This window comes from Telopea speciosissima, chromosome 1, assembly GCF_018873765.1.
Source record: "Telopea speciosissima isolate NSW1024214 ecotype Mountain lineage chromosome 1, Tspe_v1, whole genome shotgun sequence".
Classification (NCBI taxonomy): Eukaryota; Viridiplantae; Streptophyta; class Magnoliopsida; order Proteales; family Proteaceae; genus Telopea; species Telopea speciosissima.
In genome coordinates, this window is record NC_057916.1 from 23,330,220 (window position 1) to 23,350,279 (window position 20,060).

The 20,060-nt window shown below is 38.8% G+C and overlaps 1 protein-coding gene across 2 annotated transcripts in view; it reads left to right on the forward strand.

Moving 5' to 3' along the window:
- The window catches only part of LOC122661957 (histone deacetylase 9), a 35,513-nt gene extending 18,081 nt beyond the window's left edge, over positions 1-17,432 (forward strand). The window contains exons 7-14 of one of the 2 annotated variants that reach the window (XM_043857481.1): positions 7,322-7,414; positions 7,521-7,629; positions 7,761-7,810; positions 7,896-7,986; positions 14,003-14,073; positions 14,341-14,439; positions 17,066-17,132; positions 17,291-17,432. In XM_043857481.1, the coding sequence (XP_043713416.1) occupies positions 7,322-7,414; positions 7,521-7,629; positions 7,761-7,810; positions 7,896-7,986; positions 14,003-14,073; positions 14,341-14,439; positions 17,066-17,132; positions 17,291-17,376 (666 nt within the window). In that variant the 3' untranslated portion in view covers positions 17,377-17,432. Of the gene's footprint in view, positions 1-7,321; positions 7,415-7,520; positions 7,630-7,760; positions 7,811-7,895; positions 7,987-14,002; positions 14,074-14,337; positions 14,440-17,065; positions 17,133-17,290 lie in introns of those variants that run through there. The other variant, XM_043857490.1, reaches the window with a different exon arrangement.
- Positions 17,433-20,060: the final 2,628 nt, after the last annotated feature.

Consider the following 20,060-nt stretch of genomic DNA (forward strand, 5'->3'; position numbering starts at 1 on the left):
TCGAAGGAGCCCTCATAAGAGGGGAAACCACCTGCAAAAAATCAGGTCCAGTGGGCAGCAATAACCCTAAGATCGATAGGTGTCAGGGTTTTGAAAAAAACCCTGATAATGTAGGAATCGATCTCAAGGAGGTCTTCAATCTTGGGAGATAAGTTCTGAACCAGTAAAACAACAATTCTGCAGCAGCTTGTGGTCTTCAAAGAGAGGAGAGGAGCCCTGGTATCTGATGTAGAAGCAATTCTCCAAAAAAACTGAAGAGCCAATATCGCAGAATATCGCAGCAGTGTTGATGTAGGGCTATCGAACAGAATTATGAAACATTAATGAGGTAATGGGGGCAGCAACTGGATCGCATGATCACCTCATCAGTGCTGCCCTATATGGGAATGAAGAACAAAGGAGAAGAAGAAGAAGAGAACTAGAAGAGAAGCAGATCGAGAGAGAAGGAGAATACAAAAAAAAAGGAGAAAAAGTGGTGTCCCTAGTTCGAAATAAGCTTCGATACCATGTAAGCAGATTTGAATTAGGTTAATACTTGGATAATCAATGTGATCACCAAGCACTTCTATTTATAATCATAATGAATGAATAAAAAAGATTACAAAACCAATGTGGGACTAAAACCAAAATAATAAACATAACTAAGAAAGAAGAAAGGTCCAGAATACCCCTACGGTATTCTGGACATATAACTAACACTACCAAAGAGAGTAGCGTTGATCCAAGTGAAGAGCCAAGATGTGAGGATCTAAGTGAGAGTCCAAGAGGTACAATGTTGGTGCAACATGTGTACAAGGACTAAGCAAGGAGCCAAAGCATAGTTCTAAAACTCGCGGTGATCTCAACAAGATCTTGGAAAACTCAAGAATCTCGAGCTTCTCGAGGCGAGTTTACATACGAGGCACAAAATATGCACAAACTCGAATATCTCGACCAAAATTTCGGCGAGATTTCGGTACTTTGTACTGTCTCGCTGAATTTTCGAAAAACTACTACATTCCACATTATAAAAAAGCATAAACTCGAGAGTACAGTTCGAAATTTCGAAGTAACTCGATAGAGAAAGGGGAAAACCTTGTTTTTTTTAATTTTTTGGCCACATCATCACTCAATACAACTGGGATACACTATTGGGGTTGCCACATCACTACAAAGGGATCGATGGTATTGTTGGGAGTTGGGACATGGAAGACTAGTGAAGTAGGGTGTCTATGACTAATGAATTGTTCACTGTTGGGTGTCTATGTAATATGCATTGTGAACACTTCACGTGGAGGAGTTTGTAGTAGAAACTTTAAGTCTTTAACTATTTTTTAAATACTTATTCAATATTATGTGTCGTCATTCATTTTTGCATAATTTACTTGTCAATTATGTCTCATAGTACTCAAACAATGTCTAGAATAGGCAATTTTATATTAAGGGTTCGACGCTTACTTCCAACCAAGGATGTGAATCTACAACACCAAATTGGGTGTTTTCTTTTACAATTTGAAAATTTAAATATGTTTATTAAGCCTAAAACAAGCTTCCCTTAAAGTTTCAAAGCCAACTGGGGCCATTTGTCCACCGAAACATCATACTGAATCCAAAAAAAAAATAAAAAAATGCACAAACTCTCCGAGATCTCGGTCGAGACGAGTTTTCGAACTATGAGCCAAGGTGAAGGTATGTAGAGTGAATGGGAGATGAGAGAAGAGTGTACATGGGTGCTTGGGTTTCGGAATAAAATCGCAAGGGTTGTACTATTTGCTCTTCTCTTGATTCATAGTGGAAGTTGGATCTCACTCCGTGGACGGCGGCGGTTTTGCTGAGCCACGTAAATCTCTTGCCTCTTCTTTGTGTATGTGCTTGTTTTTTTTTTTGTGTGTTTTGTTGATCTTGCACATACTGATTTTGTGCGTTGCTCACACTGGTAGAGAGAGTTGTTTCCCAACCCCAACATAACAGTGCCAACAGATCTACAAAGTTTGAACTTTGAATGACAATTAGACTGCCACATAGAGGATGACATAAAAAATTACAAATTTGATATTATCCGTTGTCAACTAATGGTGACAGATGCATCTTCATGTTCACTAGTATGGAATGAATTTGTTTAGAAAGAGCAATCTAATTTACAAAAATGGAAAATGGTCCAATGGAGTCAAGAAAATGTAATTGATCATTATTACTGACATACTAGAAAGTGGTAAAGAGGCCGCCTTCGTATTCTAAGTACATAATCTTGCCATCTTAGTAACCGTCAGTATCTGTCCTCATTTTCAGGTCTCTGCGAACACAGTAAGAAGAAAAAATTACAGTGGAATCAACTTAGGCTCTCTTTGTTATGGTTTATATTTCTAGGGAAGCAGTTTTCTGTCCGGGAGTGTGGCCTATGCCAGCACTCCCATGTGTCTATCTCTCTCCTCCTCAAAACAAGGGGGCAGAGGTGTCTTTACACATGGGGAGGAGAGAGATAGACTCATGGGAGTGCTGGCGTAGGCCACACTCCCGGACAGAGATCTTTTTCCCATATTTCTATTTATCTGACATGTTTTTCTTTTTTGCAGGTGTTTGGGATGATTTTTGTCCCTTGTTTCTATTTGATAAATTAAAATAAAATAAAATTCATAAGAAGGTGAAGTACTGTTTATGATTTATTGGCATAAACCATTAATTATTAATGTGTGCTAAACCTTTATGTTCTAACGTCTCAAAACCAAGGGTAAGGAGGTAATTTCAATTCTCTTTTATAAATCCCTCTTCCAACAACTCCCTTCCCTGCTTGTGATCCTATTTTTTCCCAAGGAGATACCTTTCTATTTCACCATTAGACCTGTCTCTGGTCCGATCCAGAAACCGTTTCGGCATCACAGCTTCAAGACCGAAATCGTCCATGTCTGACAGCAAAGCCCGGTTGTGTTATCACCAATTGGTGGAGGGCTCCTTACTGCCCACAAGAATCTCTGGCCACTCCTCTCAAACCCCATAGCAATCTTTGCAATTTGCTATGCCAATAATTCCCCACTGCTGACGAAGCACAAAAACTCATCACTGCCTCGGCTGTCTGTCGAGCCACAACAAGCAATCTAACCCACGAGATCTACCTCTGGGTTCTGCAATCAACTTTCCAATTTGGGAAGCTACTGGCGGTCCGACATCAGCTTATCTACTCCCAGACTTTGGCATATGAAAGCAGCAATACCCATGTTCGAGATGCCTCATTTTCTTCTTATCTCAATAGCACGGAATAGATCTTCTAATGTAGCCTAGGTGAAATAAATCTCACTTAGGACCAGGTTCTGTTTTAGGGTTGGCCGAATGGGCAGTTTAGGGTAACTAGGGCAAAATTAGGGTTAGGAATGGGAGATTGAGTTAGGGTTTTGTTGGGTAATGGTCTGCAGAATTTTAGGAGTCTATTAGAATAGGTTTTAATGAGGTTTGAATAAGAAATGGAAATTCAGAAATATTAGGGTTAGGGTTTTGGGTTTCCAGATTTAGGATCTAAGCTGAAACTAGGGTTAGGAGCAGATTTAGGGGCTGGGCTTTAGGTCGAGTTTTCCTAGCAGAGAGGGGTGGTTCGGCTGGACTTTGGTGGGGTTTTGATGGCTGGTTAGGCCTAGGCAGATCTTAGGGTTTCTGGGTTTTTATGTTGAGGGAGGGAATTAGGGTTTGTAGTGGATAGGTGAGGCTGCAACTGAGATCGAGTGGGAGGGTTACTGTGATGGACCTGTGGTTAGGTTTTGAGTGTAATCTGATGAGGGAATAGGGCTGTGATGAATGTAGATGAAGCTAGGGTTTGGGGAAGTCGATTAGGTTAGATGGAAGTAAGAAGAAGAGATGATAAAGTTGCAGGAAATTGTAACTCTTACTGGAATTGCAGAATTTCAGCAGCAGCAACCTTGAAGAACTTGAAGGAAGAAGAAGACGAACCTCCCGATCTGCAAGATGCAAGGAGTCGCCGGATTACTCCAGCCCTAGCCCTTGATATTACTCACAAGGGGCCTTGATATGACACACAAGACAGAGAAGCAGCAGCAGTCATGGCGGCAGCAGCAAGAAGAAACAAAATTTCAAACATAATAGGTGGGGAGCCTCCCACGATTCTACTATTTATAATAATAAAGGGGGCCTAAAGGCCTTACAAATAATCAATCTAAAGCAATCCTAATCAGATTAGGAGTTGGGATTCCTAATCTGAATCCTAATTATAAAACATAGAATAGACTTATACTCTAAATAGGAGTATAAGTGTAAACAACTAAAACAAATAAAATAAAATACTAATCCCTCTAAAATCGTGGAGGGAACTAAGAAGATAAACCATGAAAAAGACTGTTTTAACCCTAGGCTAAAAGAACAAACAAATAAAAAGGTTCCAACGAAAAAATCAAAGAACAGCCAAATTAATCATGGTTTCGGCTTCTGCATCATCTTCACTTCATATTAAAGCTCATGGAGTTGACTTGCAGCCTACCTCCAACTATCAACGGACCCCAGAATCCTCCGTCTCACTACCAAATAAGCTTAGGAAGAAAGAAAACAGACAGTGAAATCAGCATCTTTGATACTGAAAGGTACTTCAATGGCAGAATGGATGATGATACACAACGAATTGCCCAGAAGGTTGTGGTAAAGCAGCATCAGGGTGATGGGCATCCCAATTTACAATTCCTGAAACCCAAAATCAAGCTTGGAACGCCGAATACCTGTTTGAAGGTGAGTTGGAAGAGTCAGAGTGCATTACTGCAAAATCTCTTGAGAGACCAGTCTCCAAATAAGTGAAACAGGTTACAACTTACGAGGTAAGAGATTTTTTAGCGACATTCGGCTGTGATTGGTCTTGTTTGGGTAAGAAATCCATTGATGTGAATGAAAACGTTGGGGGAAGTAAGAATTCAAGAAACGACCAGAGCAATGTCGATTATGAAGTGTCTTATGACAAAGGTGATGAACGCAAAGGTACCCACTAAAATAGATCAGGGTCCCATTGATTTGGTTGGAACTAGAATCAAGCAAAAGTGGTTCAAAGAAGAAATGCTGTTGGAGAAGTTAAAAAAGTTGAGTTTTTCTGTGGTGGGAGTGAAGGAAGAAGAGAAGCCAAGGAAGCCACTCGATTGGGGATCTGAGACTGAATCAGGAGAGAAGACTGAATATGTTGACTTGGGATGCCATTCTCAAAGTCAAGGACACCCAGCAACCTCTGGCAGTGACGGAAATAGGATGCATGGACTAGCCATGGAGAGTGATGCGAGTTCAGGTTGGCGGTGACATCAAAAGCATGGTTGCAGAAGAAATTGATCACAATGACTGTGATGGAGGAATATATTCTGCACATAGGCAGACCAAACCTATTTCTTAATCTATAATCTATTCTGTCTAGTAGTAACCAAACGATTATTATTTATAGCCCATATCTTATTCTCATAAACAGGTCATAAATACAAGTGGAAATTATACCAAAGAGAGTCTTACACACTTATAAAGGACAAGTTTAACAAATGAACGGGAATAGAAGACAGAGGAAACATGTTGACATCCGTTATTGAAGTACTGGACTAGGTTGCTTAATGCAACTAGATGAGGGAAAAAGAAAGGTGCACCATTTTCTCTTTTATGATTGGATGCTATTTAATCGGTTATCCAGGAGATGGAAGAGGATGACTGATGCTCATTATGAACAACTGCTGATATGCGTTCCTCTGTTTAAAATTAAATGTTGGTAGCTCTTGATTAATCACACTTTTGACCTGATCTCTTTGATCTGGCTCTCAACTCATCAGGGTTAAACTGTGTTGAAAGTAGGAGTGGGCTCTCCCTTTTTTTGCAATCATATGAACACCAATGCATATTGGCTTTGGACAGATGTGAGTGGAGAATGGAGAGCCCAATGCTTTTCCTCAATTATCATTTCTTAACGTCATTTGCATTTTAACTTAGTATAGCAATAATATAATTTACTTTAACAATAATGGAAGGAATTATATTGATAATGTTGAGGAGATTTTGTAGAATAAAAAGAAAAGCATTGTGTGCACACAAAGAAGTATGGTAAGTGTCTGACCAATAATTTACATTTGAGATTCATGATCCACTTACACAAAACATAATTGCTCTTAATTAATTACGCTGTTTATTGCTTGCACCTTACCTCAGGAAGCAGTAAGATAAAAAGAAAAATATAACTCATTCTTCGCAAGAGTTGTTTAGTTGATCCATTCATTCAAGGTTACCTACCCCATACCCCATTTCCTCTTCCAGTGAGCGACAACATGTATTTGATTATATTGCAGAAATAAAATGAACAATGGAGAAAGTGCCATGTACCAAAATATTCAGAAATGACTAGCATTTGCAACTCTACATAATCATCTAAAATTATATGCTCCTGGTCCGTAAGAGAAACAAAGCCATTGGTCTTGTGCCTTTTTATGTTCACTGAAATGACACTTGAGTTCTAAATTTCACCATATTTCGTGAAATATTTCAGTTTCGATAGATGTCGAAACGAAATCACTAATGATATGGTAGGTTTGCAGTTTTTCGGTCGAATGTTCGCTGTTTTGGTGAAATTTCGCCGAAATGTTTTGTGTCAGTATTATTTTGACCGAAATGATACATTCCTTAAGCATAAAATGTAAAGTTTCGAACGAAAGGGTTGAAATTTCGACCCATTTCATTCACCTCGCTGGTTTTGACAGAAAGGGTTGGGAAAACTTGGGTTTTTGTGATTTTTGGCCAAATCACTCTCGTACAAGTGTGGAACAAGAAGTTGGGCAGTAGTGGTACTAGGACTCTAGGATGGGCGTAGGGGTGACTGCTTGTATTCTTGACTCCCATATCTTCGACTCTTTGTAATAAACCATGTATAACATTTTATAATTATGAAATGGTTTTTATTTTTATGAGTATTCATTCCTAATGCATTTAAGTTGTTTTAATTGAATTAAGTGTGTTCTAATACTAAATTTTGTTTGGAATAGGTCTCTAATATTAGAGAATGTATTCAACAACGTAAAATGTACCAAGTCCGGAGTCACCATTTTGGGTGTGGTTTTTTAAAATCGAAGGGTTTCACTATGTTTAAAGGGCCTAAAATAGGGTTTCCTAGAAGTTTCGGGACTTTATGGACCACCAATAAAAACCATCTAGTGAAACCTGGGCCCGGAATTTCTCCATTTCTCAAAATATTTTGGTTTCGAGCCTAGGCAAAACCAGGCCTGAAACTGAAACTATGTGACACATTAGTTGCCTTTTCCTATAAAGAGAAGACCCTACTCTTTCTGTGGTACATTCTTTTCATTTTTGATTGTGACATAATAATTTCTTTCTTTTGAAGGAAATTGGAGAGAAAGAAGGAAAATTTTATGCCATAAATGTCCCATTGAAGGATGGAATAGATGATGCCAGCTTTACTCGACTTTTCAAAACAGTAAGTTGTGATTCTGGATATTTGAGTTATAGGTTTTGTTTATGGTTGTAGTTTACAATTTGATGCGTCAATGATAGAGTTTTCCTCACAATATTTTATTATGTAGATTATTTCCAAGGTTGTTGAGACATATCTACCAGGTGCTATAGTTCTCCAATGTGGGGCTGATTCACTTGCTGGGGACCGCTTGGGCTGCTTCAATCTCTCCATCGATGGTGCTAGTCTCCTTGTAATCAAATCTATTATTACCGTTGACTTCATGTGTTAGGATTTGAGTGGACAAATTTTTAATAATAGTTGTCTATGTCGATGTGACTGAATGCTGTCATTATTCTGTTTCTAATAGGGCATTCTGAGTGTGTAAGATTCGTGAAAAAATTCAATTTACCGTTGTTGGTAAGTCTATGCTTTGAACAGCTATACTTTTCATTCAAGAAAGTCATCTTCTGGGCCTATAGACTTAGATTCTGTTTCATTGCAGGTTACTGGAGGTGGAGGATACACAAAAGAGAATGTTGCTAGATGCTGGGCTGTTGAAACGGGGGTTCTTCTGGATACTGAGCTTCCCAATGGTATGATTGCATCTTATATCTGCTCTCCCTCCCGCTGGGGCAATAGGCAACAGCAACAAAGGGAATTTCATGAGAGAGAGAGAGAGAGCCCAAGTGGTCAGAAAAGACCCAGACAATTGCTCAAAGAGAACAGAAACCAAAAACAACAAAACAATCACACAACCAAAACAAACAACTGGCATTATAGTTTCCCATTCTCTTTGTCTAATTTCTGGATATTGTTAGAGCACATAGGTTTGAGTTCTGCTGAGTTTACTTCATTATGGTGTGATTGCTCAATTGTGTCACCGTGTCGAACTCTGTGTATGGTACTGAATGATTGGATTGTCACTTTCCTTAACATCATTGTTACCACTTACCAATTACATTGAAGTACATTGTGTTTTTACTGTTTTCATTTTTTTTGTAAGAGAACTTTATACTCCCTCCGTCCTGCAAAGACAGTCCTTTGTACATTACCCAACTTGAAGGGTAATGTAGTCCTAGATAGGAAGAAGACCTAGGAGCCGGGTAGAGCAAACCCTCACAAAAGGTGCTGGCCGATTGGGACAGATTGGGGTATTTTGGGTCAAATCTAGGGTTAGGTTTATGAGAATAGGGTTAAATCTTATATGGTTTTAATGGGCAGGTCTAGGAGAAGCTAATAGGGTAGGTTTGAACAAGGTTTAAACAAAATTTAAAAATTACAGAAATTGGGGTTAAGGTTTCGGGTTTTGGGTTTTAGAATTTAGGTTAAAACTAGGGTTTAAACTTGGAATTAGGGCAAGGGGCTAAGGTCGAGTGTTCAGGGCAATGGGAAGGGTACTCGGCTGTAATATGGTGCAATTCTGATGGTTGAATTGGGGTATACAGAATTTAGGGTTTTTTTGGGTTCTACAGAGACTTGGCGGGTTTGAGTGATTGGATGGGGCTGCAACTTAGGTCGAGTGAAGGAGGAGATGAGAGGGGGGTTGAAATTTGGTTGAGATTGGATGGAGGAACAAGGCTGGACAGAATTTAGAACAATTAGGGTTTACAGGGATCAATGGGTTTTTAATGGAGGAGACAATGTGGATCGATTAGGGCAGGTGGGGCTTGGGTTGGAGGATTAAGAAGAAGAGGGGAATGCTGAAACAGTAAATAACTTACTGGTTTAAGGAGTTCTTCATTGGCAGCAATCTTGAAGACAGCTTCGAAGAAGAACCTCTCGATCTTCAAGATGCAAGGAGTCACTGGAGGTCCACCAGCCCTTCAACCTTGATATGACTCACAAGACAAACTCAGAAGAGAGAAACAGCAGCAGCAATAGCCAGCAGCACAAAAACGAATTTTTTTTAACACTTTAATTGGTGGGGGAGCCTCTCCCACTATTTCTACGAATAAGGGCCTAAGGGCCACAATCCTAATACAATTTAAAATCCTCTCTCTTCCAAAAACGTGGAAAGAGTATGACTTAATGAAATAACTCAAAGTTAAAAGTCCTAACTACCCCTATTAATTTAAAACACTTAAAACTCTTAAACACAGAAGATTCCTCATCAACCAATAGGATATAAGACCCTAATAGCCAATAGGAACACTTCACTTAAATTAGACCAACTTAAATTGAACCAATTGGATGCAACCAATTTGAATCGGTTCAATTAAAGACATAAAAATAAAACTAAGTATAGAACTGAAATAATCTAAGTATAAACTAGTCTAAGGCTCCTACTAAAACCCTATGATCAGGGGGCTTCTTCAGCTCATGGAGGCTTGGATCTGCATCAAAGGGAATCTAGATGATGCAGATAAGTCACCTAGAGGGCTTATATTAGTGGAAATAAGCCTTGGGTTGGGTTATGTAGGTATTGGGCCTTTGATTCCATGTGTTTTCTTTGTAATGGACCACTTAAATGGGCCTAATATGTAGGTACAAGGTAGGCATACGGGATTAGGCTTAGTAGTAGCTTATTTAATTCCTAGTTCAAGTAGGAATGTTTAGTTATTAGTTGTTTTTTTTTTTATTTCAGCAAAGTTGTAATAGCTTTTTAGTACTCCTATTCATAGTAGGAGTTGCTTTCAGTTTTCCTAGTTAGAATAAGAGTGTTTATATTTCAGTTTATATAAACATTGTAAGGCTGCTAAAGTCATTCAAGATTTGATTAATTGAAAATCTGAGCGTTTTGAGCCCTAGGGATCGAGTGATCAATTGGGATGGATTCCCAGACCTGAGATAGGTCAACCACTTCTAGTTTTCTTTCCCATGCTCTGTTTACTGCTAGGTTGGAGCTGGTGTCTGTGCTGTGATCAATATCCTACTGTTGTGGCTGTTTTTATAGCTAAAATTCAGAGGGTTATTGGTCTGTCATCTACTGTTAATCTTCCATTATCTGGTGATTATATTTCTGAGTTAAATTTCAGTTCTTTTGGTTCAATCACATCCCCTGTTTTCTAGTCCTTTTCAGCCAACATTGTTCATCCTACAAAACCCTATCCTCTGCCCTGTTGCACCTGCAACTTTAGGACAACACATGCTCACCCTAGATCCCTGCTCGACATCAGTTTGGGGCCCTTCTGATTTCTTAATGTAGTCCTAGGTAGGAGAAGTCCCACTAGGAGCCAGGGGGATAGGGTTACCTAATAAGGCTGGCCGATTAGGACAGATTAGGCTAATTAGGGCAGAAATTAGGGTTAGGGTTAAATAATGGTACTGGGGTTTATAGGGTTTTAATATGCAGGTTTAGGAGGCCGTAATGGCATAAGAATATTAGGGTTTGGAAGGGTTCTAAAATTCTGCAGTTGGGCAGAATCGAGTTGCAGGTTTTTTAGGTTTAATGGAGTGGGGGAATGGAGGGGTTGCAGTGGAGACTAAGGGCTAGGGTTAAGGTCGAGTGTGGGGAATGTAGGCTGGAAGTAGGGTTTGAAAGTGAAGGCTAAATCTGGAGTTATGGGGGAATCCTAATGGAGGTAGGAATGCAGGTTTAATGGAGAATTAGGGTTTGATGGATGGAGGGGACTGTGGATTAGGTCTAAGGGAAGATGAAGGATGATAGAAGAAGGTTTAAAATAAGAAAACAGGTTCAAACTCACTGTATTGCAGGACAATGGCAGCAACTTGATGATTTGAAAGAGCCTCCCGATCTTCACAATGCAATGCAGGAGTCCACCTACCCTTTACCACCTTGAGATCCACAAGGATATACACTCACAAACAGCAACAGCAATGGCAGCAAGCATGAAGCTAATTTTTATTAATCAAATTCGTATCTAATGTTGGCTTCCCTTACAAACTTATATAGAAGACTCAAAAAAGATTTAGACACTAAAAAGGAATGGCCTAATCCTATCCCTAATCTATTAGGTAACTTAAACTAACTAGGAAACTAGAATACTAAAAGGAAATAGACTCAAAACATGGCTGGACTTATAGAGTCCTAATCCAGCCCAACTTACATCACATGATCACTTAAATTGAACCAATTGGATACAACCAATTTGAACCGGTTCAATTAAAAAACATAAAAATAAACTAAGTATTGGGCTAATCCCGTATGCAACCTATATACCTATATTTTAGGCCCATAAAATTGGCCTATTACATTAGAAACCCATGGGATCAAAGGCCCAACATGTATGTAACCCAACCCTAGACTTATTCCCAATGAAACAAGCCCTATTTGGTGATGAATCTGCATCATTTCTGGTTTGTGAGATACTTAAAAATCTCTCTTTCTCAGTTTCCTCTATTTCAGATTTGGGGTTTTTCAAAGAGTTTTATCAATATATGCATTGATGATGTATTTGTGTGTGAATTATCAAAAATAATTTATTTGTTTATGAAGTAAGAATGCATATATGGGTAAAACTAGAAATATAAAGTAAGGAATGAACACAATAGGGGTAAATTAGTAATAGCTCCAATACATGTTGATAAAGAGTTGTTTGACGTAGCATGGACATGGCAATGAGATCTCTGAATGCATTGGTAAGGAGGGAGATGATTCAGTTTGGAGGAGCTAAAAGAGCAAGGGATAGGTCTAAAATGACTTTGGGGAAGTGGTGAGAAAAGACGTGCATGGTTAGGGTTGACAATAAGTATGGCTTTGAATAGAGTCAATGGCGAAGCAGGACCCATGTAGCCAACCCCAGTGAGTTGGAATAAGGCTTAGTTGAATAAAAACACACTTAAGGGTAAGACAGAGTGATGATGTAGGCAACTGGACTGCCTTGCTTCTCACCATAATACTACAGCCAATGTACCCTTGTGGTAGTTTGTAGGATCAGGTTATCGGGAAATTTTTTAAGGAAAATTAGCTCATAATAGATACATATAATGGTGTTAAAATCAGTGTTCCAGTGCACGAGGCTCCTGCTACTGCAGGATCTGGGTGGGGCAAATGTATACAACCTTACCTCGCTTCACGGAGAGGCTGTTTCCATGTTTTGACCTGCAACCTGATGGTTGCAATAGTGCAACTTAACCATTGTGCCAAGGCTCGCCCACTTAACGGTGCTAATATTGTTCAAATACATAGAAATATATCCCTCATTTGTATCATTAAACTTTATTTAAGAATAAAAAAATTCCCTAATGCTTTGGTTTCTTAGTTTTTTTGTGTATTGAATGTTTCAAGTTTAGTCCAAGGGCTTGTTGTATTTTGGACAGGCATTGTTTACTACTTTGTCTCTCTCTGACTCCCTCCACCCCCCCCCCCCCCACCCCACAATGAATAAAATTTCTCAAAAAAGGAATAAAATAGGATTTGGGAAAGATTGTTCAGATACAAGTTAATTGAAGTTTTGGAAACTTGTAAAGATTTGATTTATGAGTTGTAGTCATTAAAAGGAGAAAAAAGATGCACCTTGGAGAAACTTGGACTCAGAGTTTGAAAGTCTGTAAGAACTATTTTCTCTGCTTCTAATTCTCATTATATATTGTTTTCTGAATCCCAAATGTTGATACATGTGCCACCAGGTTGCCAAAACCACTCGTGAATGTGCACACATGCGACTTTAAATAAGTATATTTGACTCAGGGTGAGGCCTGTGAGGGTTTTGCCGGTGCCCCTTCAGTCCAGACATTAGAGATGTTCACCTGGGGGATTGGTTTTATTTTTGTTTGGGGGGGGGGGGGGTTGGGTTGGTAAGAAGTAATAGTTTCACCTCCCCCACCAACCCCCCCCCCCCAAAAAAAAAAGGCATGTGAAGAGATACACTATGCAGCTTTTAACTGTGATATCCTAGTTACAATACAGAGGTGTTATGGTAGGTTCTATCAATCGATTAAGAACAAATTCAAATGGTCTGACTTCATTCCCTACACGGCATCCTGTCAGAAACTGCCAAGTACAATCATAATCGAGTAGTAAATCAAAAGTGCCTTTTAGGGGAACAATACCCACAACAAAAATATCTTCCATCCTAAGAGAGGCTTGATTTGATCAATCGCTTTTCCTGAGTTTGCAGTTAATTTTTTTCATACCAAATAGCTTGAAAATCTAAATGGAGTCAGAGAAAGCTGGCTGGGGGGGTCTGAATCTATAGCCAATTAGATGCAGGGAAATGTAAAAGCTAGTATATATCAATGGTCCTTGGCTTGGTCTTTGGATGCTTCAAGTGAATATAATATTTTCATTAATTGATTACGCTTTGTTTCCATCTTACAACCCTTTAATTAAGCTTGAAGGCTGCTAAGAGTAACTTTTATAATGATGAAGAGAAACGGTAGTTATCGTCTAACTTCTCTTGAACTTTCTTAATACTCATCTAGGATCTTTGTCAACTGTCTTTGTCTTTCTTGATACTGACCTCACAACCAGTGTGATCTTATTCTATTTTCTTTCTTATGCCATTGTATATCTGAATGTCCAAACATTAGTTAAGTTTTCCCCAAATTTCTCATATTTGGACTTTGTAACCATCACATGTGCTTGTATTCTTACAAAGTCTGTCTTCATTGACAATTTTTTTGTTAATGCTTATTGCTAATTTCTAATACTATGTTTAAAGTTTTTATGGAATCTGAATACATTTTATCTATTTTATTTTCTTGCAGAAATCCCAGATAATGAGTACATCAAATATTTTGCTCCTGATTATTCATTAAAGATTCCGAGTGGGAACCTAGTATGCAATTTTTTCTTGTAATCTTTTTGGTGGATTTGTTTCTCTATTTCTCTAATTTTGTCATGAGCTAGCTATGATCATGTTGGAAGTGTGTTGGAATCAGAACACAGACCTGCAAGTCAGAATTTGTATGGTCTTCTTTAAAATTGGCTGGGTTTCTCCTATTCATGAACCATTGTTTGGGATAGGTTGCTGGTTTGGTTGTGCAACAACGATTTTTTATGCTGGAATCCTAACTTATTATCTGTGTTTTGATTGCTGGAGTAGGAAAACATGAACAGCAAATCTTACCTTGGTACGATAAAAATGCAAGTCATGGAAAGTCTGCGTTGCATTCAGCATGCCCCTAGTGTACAAATGCAAGAGGTAGGCCGCATCAAAATATTGTTTTCAAGTTTTTCCTTATCTTTAAAATATATATTATTATTTTTTTAATTGATGTGTCTTTACTCTTTACTCATGGTAAATCTCTTGGGTGCCCTTCGTCAGCTATATTTGAACTAGTAACAGTTGTTTCAGTATCATGTTTGAACTCCATTTGTCCAAATCCAAGTAGATATCTGCCAAAATTGGGTCTTGGACTAGTGTTCCCCTAAAAAGTCATATGTCCTTGTGTCCTTATTCCTAAATGTATGATTGAAAAAAAAATGATCCTCCTTCCTCCTGTTGAGCCAATTCATCTCCCCACAAACATACCAACATCCATCTCTTGGATTGTTCATCTCCATTCTACTTGGGAAAAAGAGAGTGGAGATCCTCGGTGCAGCCCATGGGTTGGTGGCACCCGGTCAGATGTCTTCAGTCAGAGTTAAAATGACTCTGGTGATGGAAGTCTCCGACTATCGCAGTTCCTGTTGAGGTCCAGTGATGCAGCTCCAAGAAGGAAGAAGAAGAAGAAGAGGCCTTGAACTTAGGGTTTGAATAGGGAGCCATAGATTAGGATTTATTATTTTCCATACTTAGTTTATTTTCTTGTTTTTAGATTGAGCCGGTTTAGAATTGGTTGCATCCAATTGGTTCAATGGGTCTAATTTAAGTGAAGTGTTCCTACTGGTTAATAGGTTCTTATATCCTATTGGCTAATATGGAATCTACTTTAAATTAGTTGTTTTTAAGTTAGATTCTTTTATTTTAAGTTAATAGGGGTAGTTAGGACATTTACTGTTTTAATTTAATTAAGTTAGATTAGAACTCTCCCTTCCACGATTTTAGAAGGAATAGACATTAAGTTGTACTAGGATTTGGCTTAGGCTTTTATTATAAATAAAGTAGATCGTGGAGGGTTTCCCCACAGATTATTTGAATTTAAAAAACAGATTTCGTGGCTGCCATTCCTGCTGTTCCTTGCTCTCCTGTGTGAGTGTGCATCCTTGTGGACTTCAAGGTGGAAGGGTGGGTGGATTCCTACGACTCTTTACGCCGTGACGACTGGGAGGATCTCTCTTCGAAGGTGGTTTCATCTTTCAAACATTCAAGCTACTGCCCGTGGATTCCAGTGTGGGTTTGAATTTTAATTTTCTGTGTTTATCTTTCCTTCCCTTCCCCATTCGATCCCCTTTTCTTTTTCTGTTTTATTTTCATAAACCCTAAGAGGATCTCAGTTCTCTCCAGATCTGTTACCCATCAGAAATCATCCAAACTTTGACCACAGCCTCTTCTCACAGTCCCCTAAACTCGATCCTAAGTCCAGCCCTATCCATCCATCTAAACCCTAGCTTTAGTGATTTCCCTAATTTCTAAAAACCCGAAACCCTAACCCTAATTCAGCAGGAATTTTAAACTGAATCAAATCCTTTTTTTTTTTATATCATAATAGTCCCCTAAACCTGCATATTAAAACCATATAAGACCCATTCCCAAATTCCCATCCTAAACCCTAGAATTAACCTAAAACCTAGGTTGTCCATGTGAACCAGGAGCCCCTTTTTGCTATTTATTCTATTATCTGGCTCCTAGTAGGTCTCCTACCTATCTAGGACTACATTATCCAGATTTTGTTTGCCGAGAGTCATTAGAATGGTTTGCTTTGATGATAGACTACCGAGTACTCTGTTTATTTGTCATTGCCAATTTTCTGGGGTAAGGTTGAGTTCCCCCTCATGTACTGGTTTTCCACTTTCCAGTTTGATAAACTTTGATCGATACAATTTCTAACAGCCCAGGTTCCTAACTTTTGAATGTTCTGGGATTTGGAAAAAAAAAAAGACAATTGCCCATCATTTGGTGACAACTTAAATAGAGGGAATCTGCATATGAGATTATTGTGGTGGTTTGAGAATAATGGCTTGTGACTTTATGATCACAGCCACTCTTTATTTATAATAGATGAGAGAACATTCTAGAATAGGTACAATGACAGAAATACCCCTAGGACCCATTGAACCCATTTTACAACAATTATTTATCTTTCAATGTCACAATTCTAGTTTTAATGTCAGAGATTTTAATCCACCAATTGAATGTCCAGTTATCCACAAGGTTCAGAGCTGTAATAATACTGTGCTCCACTGATGCATGGGCAAGCTAGTTGCTGACTCAAATGACAAAATTTCCTTTTATTTCTTTTTTGCCTTAAATTCATTTGGAACTAAGAAGTAGAATGTTTTGTTGGGTTATCGCTCCTTTGGTTTTGGATCCATGGAAAGAGTTAAAAAGGTGATGTATACATTTATAGCCGGACATTAGGATCTGTTCTTATTCCATAGTTGTCGAGAGGGGAGGGGGGGTTGATGTTAAGGTTGCTTCCTACAAGACCGTGTCTTTGTCATAATGCATCCGATCTATAAGTTTGTACATCTGATGAATACTTCAATAAATTTCTATTTGTATGCATGCAAGAGAGATAGGGGAGTCAAGTTCACCAGTTTCTACTATATTTTGGTCCTAACGCGATGATGGCCTCCCCCATCTACCTGACCTCATCTCCCACCTCTCTCTCCAAGAAACATGAATATGATTGAAAACAGTTCAATGGTGGCTGTAATTTTTGCAGGTTCCACCTGATTTCTACATCCCTGATTTTGATGAAGATGAGCAGAACCCAGATGAAAGAGTTGATCGTAAGTGATATTCCAAATAGATGATGTCACCATTTTGATGGCTTCATAATTTATTTTTATGAATTAGGAGAAAATACAGTTTCTAGATGTTATGCAATTCTACATAGGTAATGCCCATTATTCCCTCTTATTATTCTTTGAAAGCTGTAAAATTGCAGAGCACACCCAAGACAAGCAAATCCAGCGAGATGATGAATACTATGAAGGTGATAATGACAATGATCACAACATGGATGATGCTTGAAGTTTCCAGTGTCATAATTTTCTGTTGCTTATGATTTTCTATTTCTGGGAGAAAGATTCAATTAGATACGAGTGTCTGGCACCCAGATAAGATTTCTTTTACCTTTTTTTTTACTGTAAATATTATTTCAGTTCTTTACTTAGCCCTTTTCCCTTGTAAATTACATTGGTTTCATGAGATCATTGTTTCTATTTTACAAATTTTTTTTTGTGTGTGGGGGGGGGGGGGGTCTGCATCATGCCATTTCATTTGTTGCACCTGCATCAGATGATTCGCTTACTAGTTTATTACACAACCTTTAATATTGTATCACTCTTGATTCAATTACTCCTGGTTCTGATTCTGATTCCCTTGTCTCGCATGATTGAAACCGAATTGGTGAATCATGAAAAAGAATGATACATAAAAAAAATTAATTGGTGGTGAATGGAGGGTAGGATAACCAAGACCAGTGGATGGTTGGGAACTTCCAAAGAATCAATTCTCGGTGTTGCTTTCATCAATTCAGTTGTTCGTAAATTTCTTTCCTGTAAAGTTTAAACAATAAAAAAAAGAGGAAAGTTTTCATACACGGCTGTGTAAGCATGCACAGTTGGGTACCCTTTCACAAAGAATTGGAAAAGTCATAAACCCCTACCCATTAATTAATGCCTTGAAACTCCCACCCTCTAACATATACGGTTTACACAGCCATGCATGAAAATTTTTCCTACAAAGATGTGCCACGATGCCAGCATGTAGTTTTCCTCTTTTATGATTTTTTGGAAGTAGCTTGCTGTCCAGGAGTGTGGCGTACGTTAGCACTCATGTGTCTAAATCTCTCCTTAAAATAAGGGAGCAGAGGTGTCTTTTCATGTGAGGAGAGAGAGACTCAAGGGAGTGTTGGTGTACACTACACTCTAGGACAGTTCCGTTTTCCCATGAATTTTTTCATCTATTATGGAAATATGGGTCCCATATGGATGATTATATTTGAAGGACACTATTGGTGTACAATTTCTCTCCACATGCAGTGGGAACCTTCTCAAGGTCCAGCGCACGAGGCTCCTGTCACTACAAGGTCTGGGGAGGGTCATAATGTACACAGGTTTACCCCTGTTTTGCTTCACAAAAAGGTGGTTTTCCGACTCGAACTCACTCGCAATGGAGTAACCTTTACATTGTGTTGAGGTTCACTCTCTTTTAACGGAGGTGCATTGGTGGAACCTTCGAATCGTTATCCTCTCCTGTCTGCTGCCCGGATAGGATTGTGTTGTCCCTTCACATGGGGGCATGAAATGATGACCTAACCCCTTGCCCGAACACACTACCCGGGCAAGGTTAAGTTGTCATTTTGCGGCCCCATGTGAGGGGATAGCAGAGTCCTGTCCAGGCAACGGACAAGAGAGGAAAAAAATTCTGGAACCTTCTCCCAAAAAAAAAAAAAAAATCTTTTCTTTACCCTTACGATTTTGTTCTCTTGTTAAAAAGAAAAAAGAAAAATTTCACGGACACATCCTATAAGTTTATTGTATATCACGGACACCTCAAAATCTATCAAAATATAACAGACCCCCTATAGTATGACATTATTTTGATTTAGTCTACTCTGTTAGGTCTGTGCAGTTAAGTCGCTGTTAACTCCTTTATAATGGTGAAATTACCCTTACCATAGGGTGAACTTTCCATAATACCCTTAAGGGTAAAACCCTAAATTACAAACCATTCTCTTCATTGTCTTCGTTGTTCTAAAGATGGAAGAAGCAAGAACAGGGAAGGGGACTAATCTGTAGGCGCCATTTTTGCTTCGATTTCCATGCTTTGAAGGCGGAAGAAGCAACAACAGCAAGACCTGTATGTTTTTCCCCCTTCAATTTGTCCTATTCGTTTCATCTATCTCTGTGCTTTGTGTGTGTGTGTGTGTGTCTCTCTCTCTCTTTCTCTCTCTGCTGAATCCTGATCAGAACCCACCCATGTCTCTGGAGGTGTATCTGTAATAATAATTTTGAGAAAAATTGGAGAAACAAGCAGATTTCAACCAGTTTAGAGTATCTAAAACTGGGGAAGATTTGCTCTACATCGTCCGTGAACTTATCTGCAGGTTTTGAAATCAAAATGGGCGTTCAAGAACTATTGGGGTTAAAATGAACATTTCAACCTTGGGTGCTAACTGTGCTGTGCTTAACGTTGTTTGGAACCTGTCTCTTTGAAGATGGGGGTGCATCTCACTCTTTGGAGAGTAGTCCCAATTGATCCCGATATGCCTTGGCATTTGCAAATTGCAACCAATCTGATGTCGATTTTTGAATAGATGGGTCACGCAATATTGTATTTCCAATCTCTTGATTGACTACCCTGAATTCTAGAAATCGGCCAATTTCTTGAATCAAGAATCAGTCTGAATCGGGGATCGTATCCAGCTTATTCCGACTCAATCTACTAGAATTAGAGGTATGACACCGATTCCTCAAACAATTTGCCTATCAAAGTAGGGTGTTATTGCTGCTCTCACCTTGCAATTATGCGCATTGCTTCTGAGATTGATAAGTCCCATGCGTGTTTCTCATGGATGGATTGGCCTTTGCTCTACATATCTTTCAGTAAGTTAATGACATACACCAATCATAAGGTTGGAAGAGAACAAAGGAATCTTTTTCAATGGGGCTGAGGAGAGATGATAACACATGTTGAATTCCTACACCTAA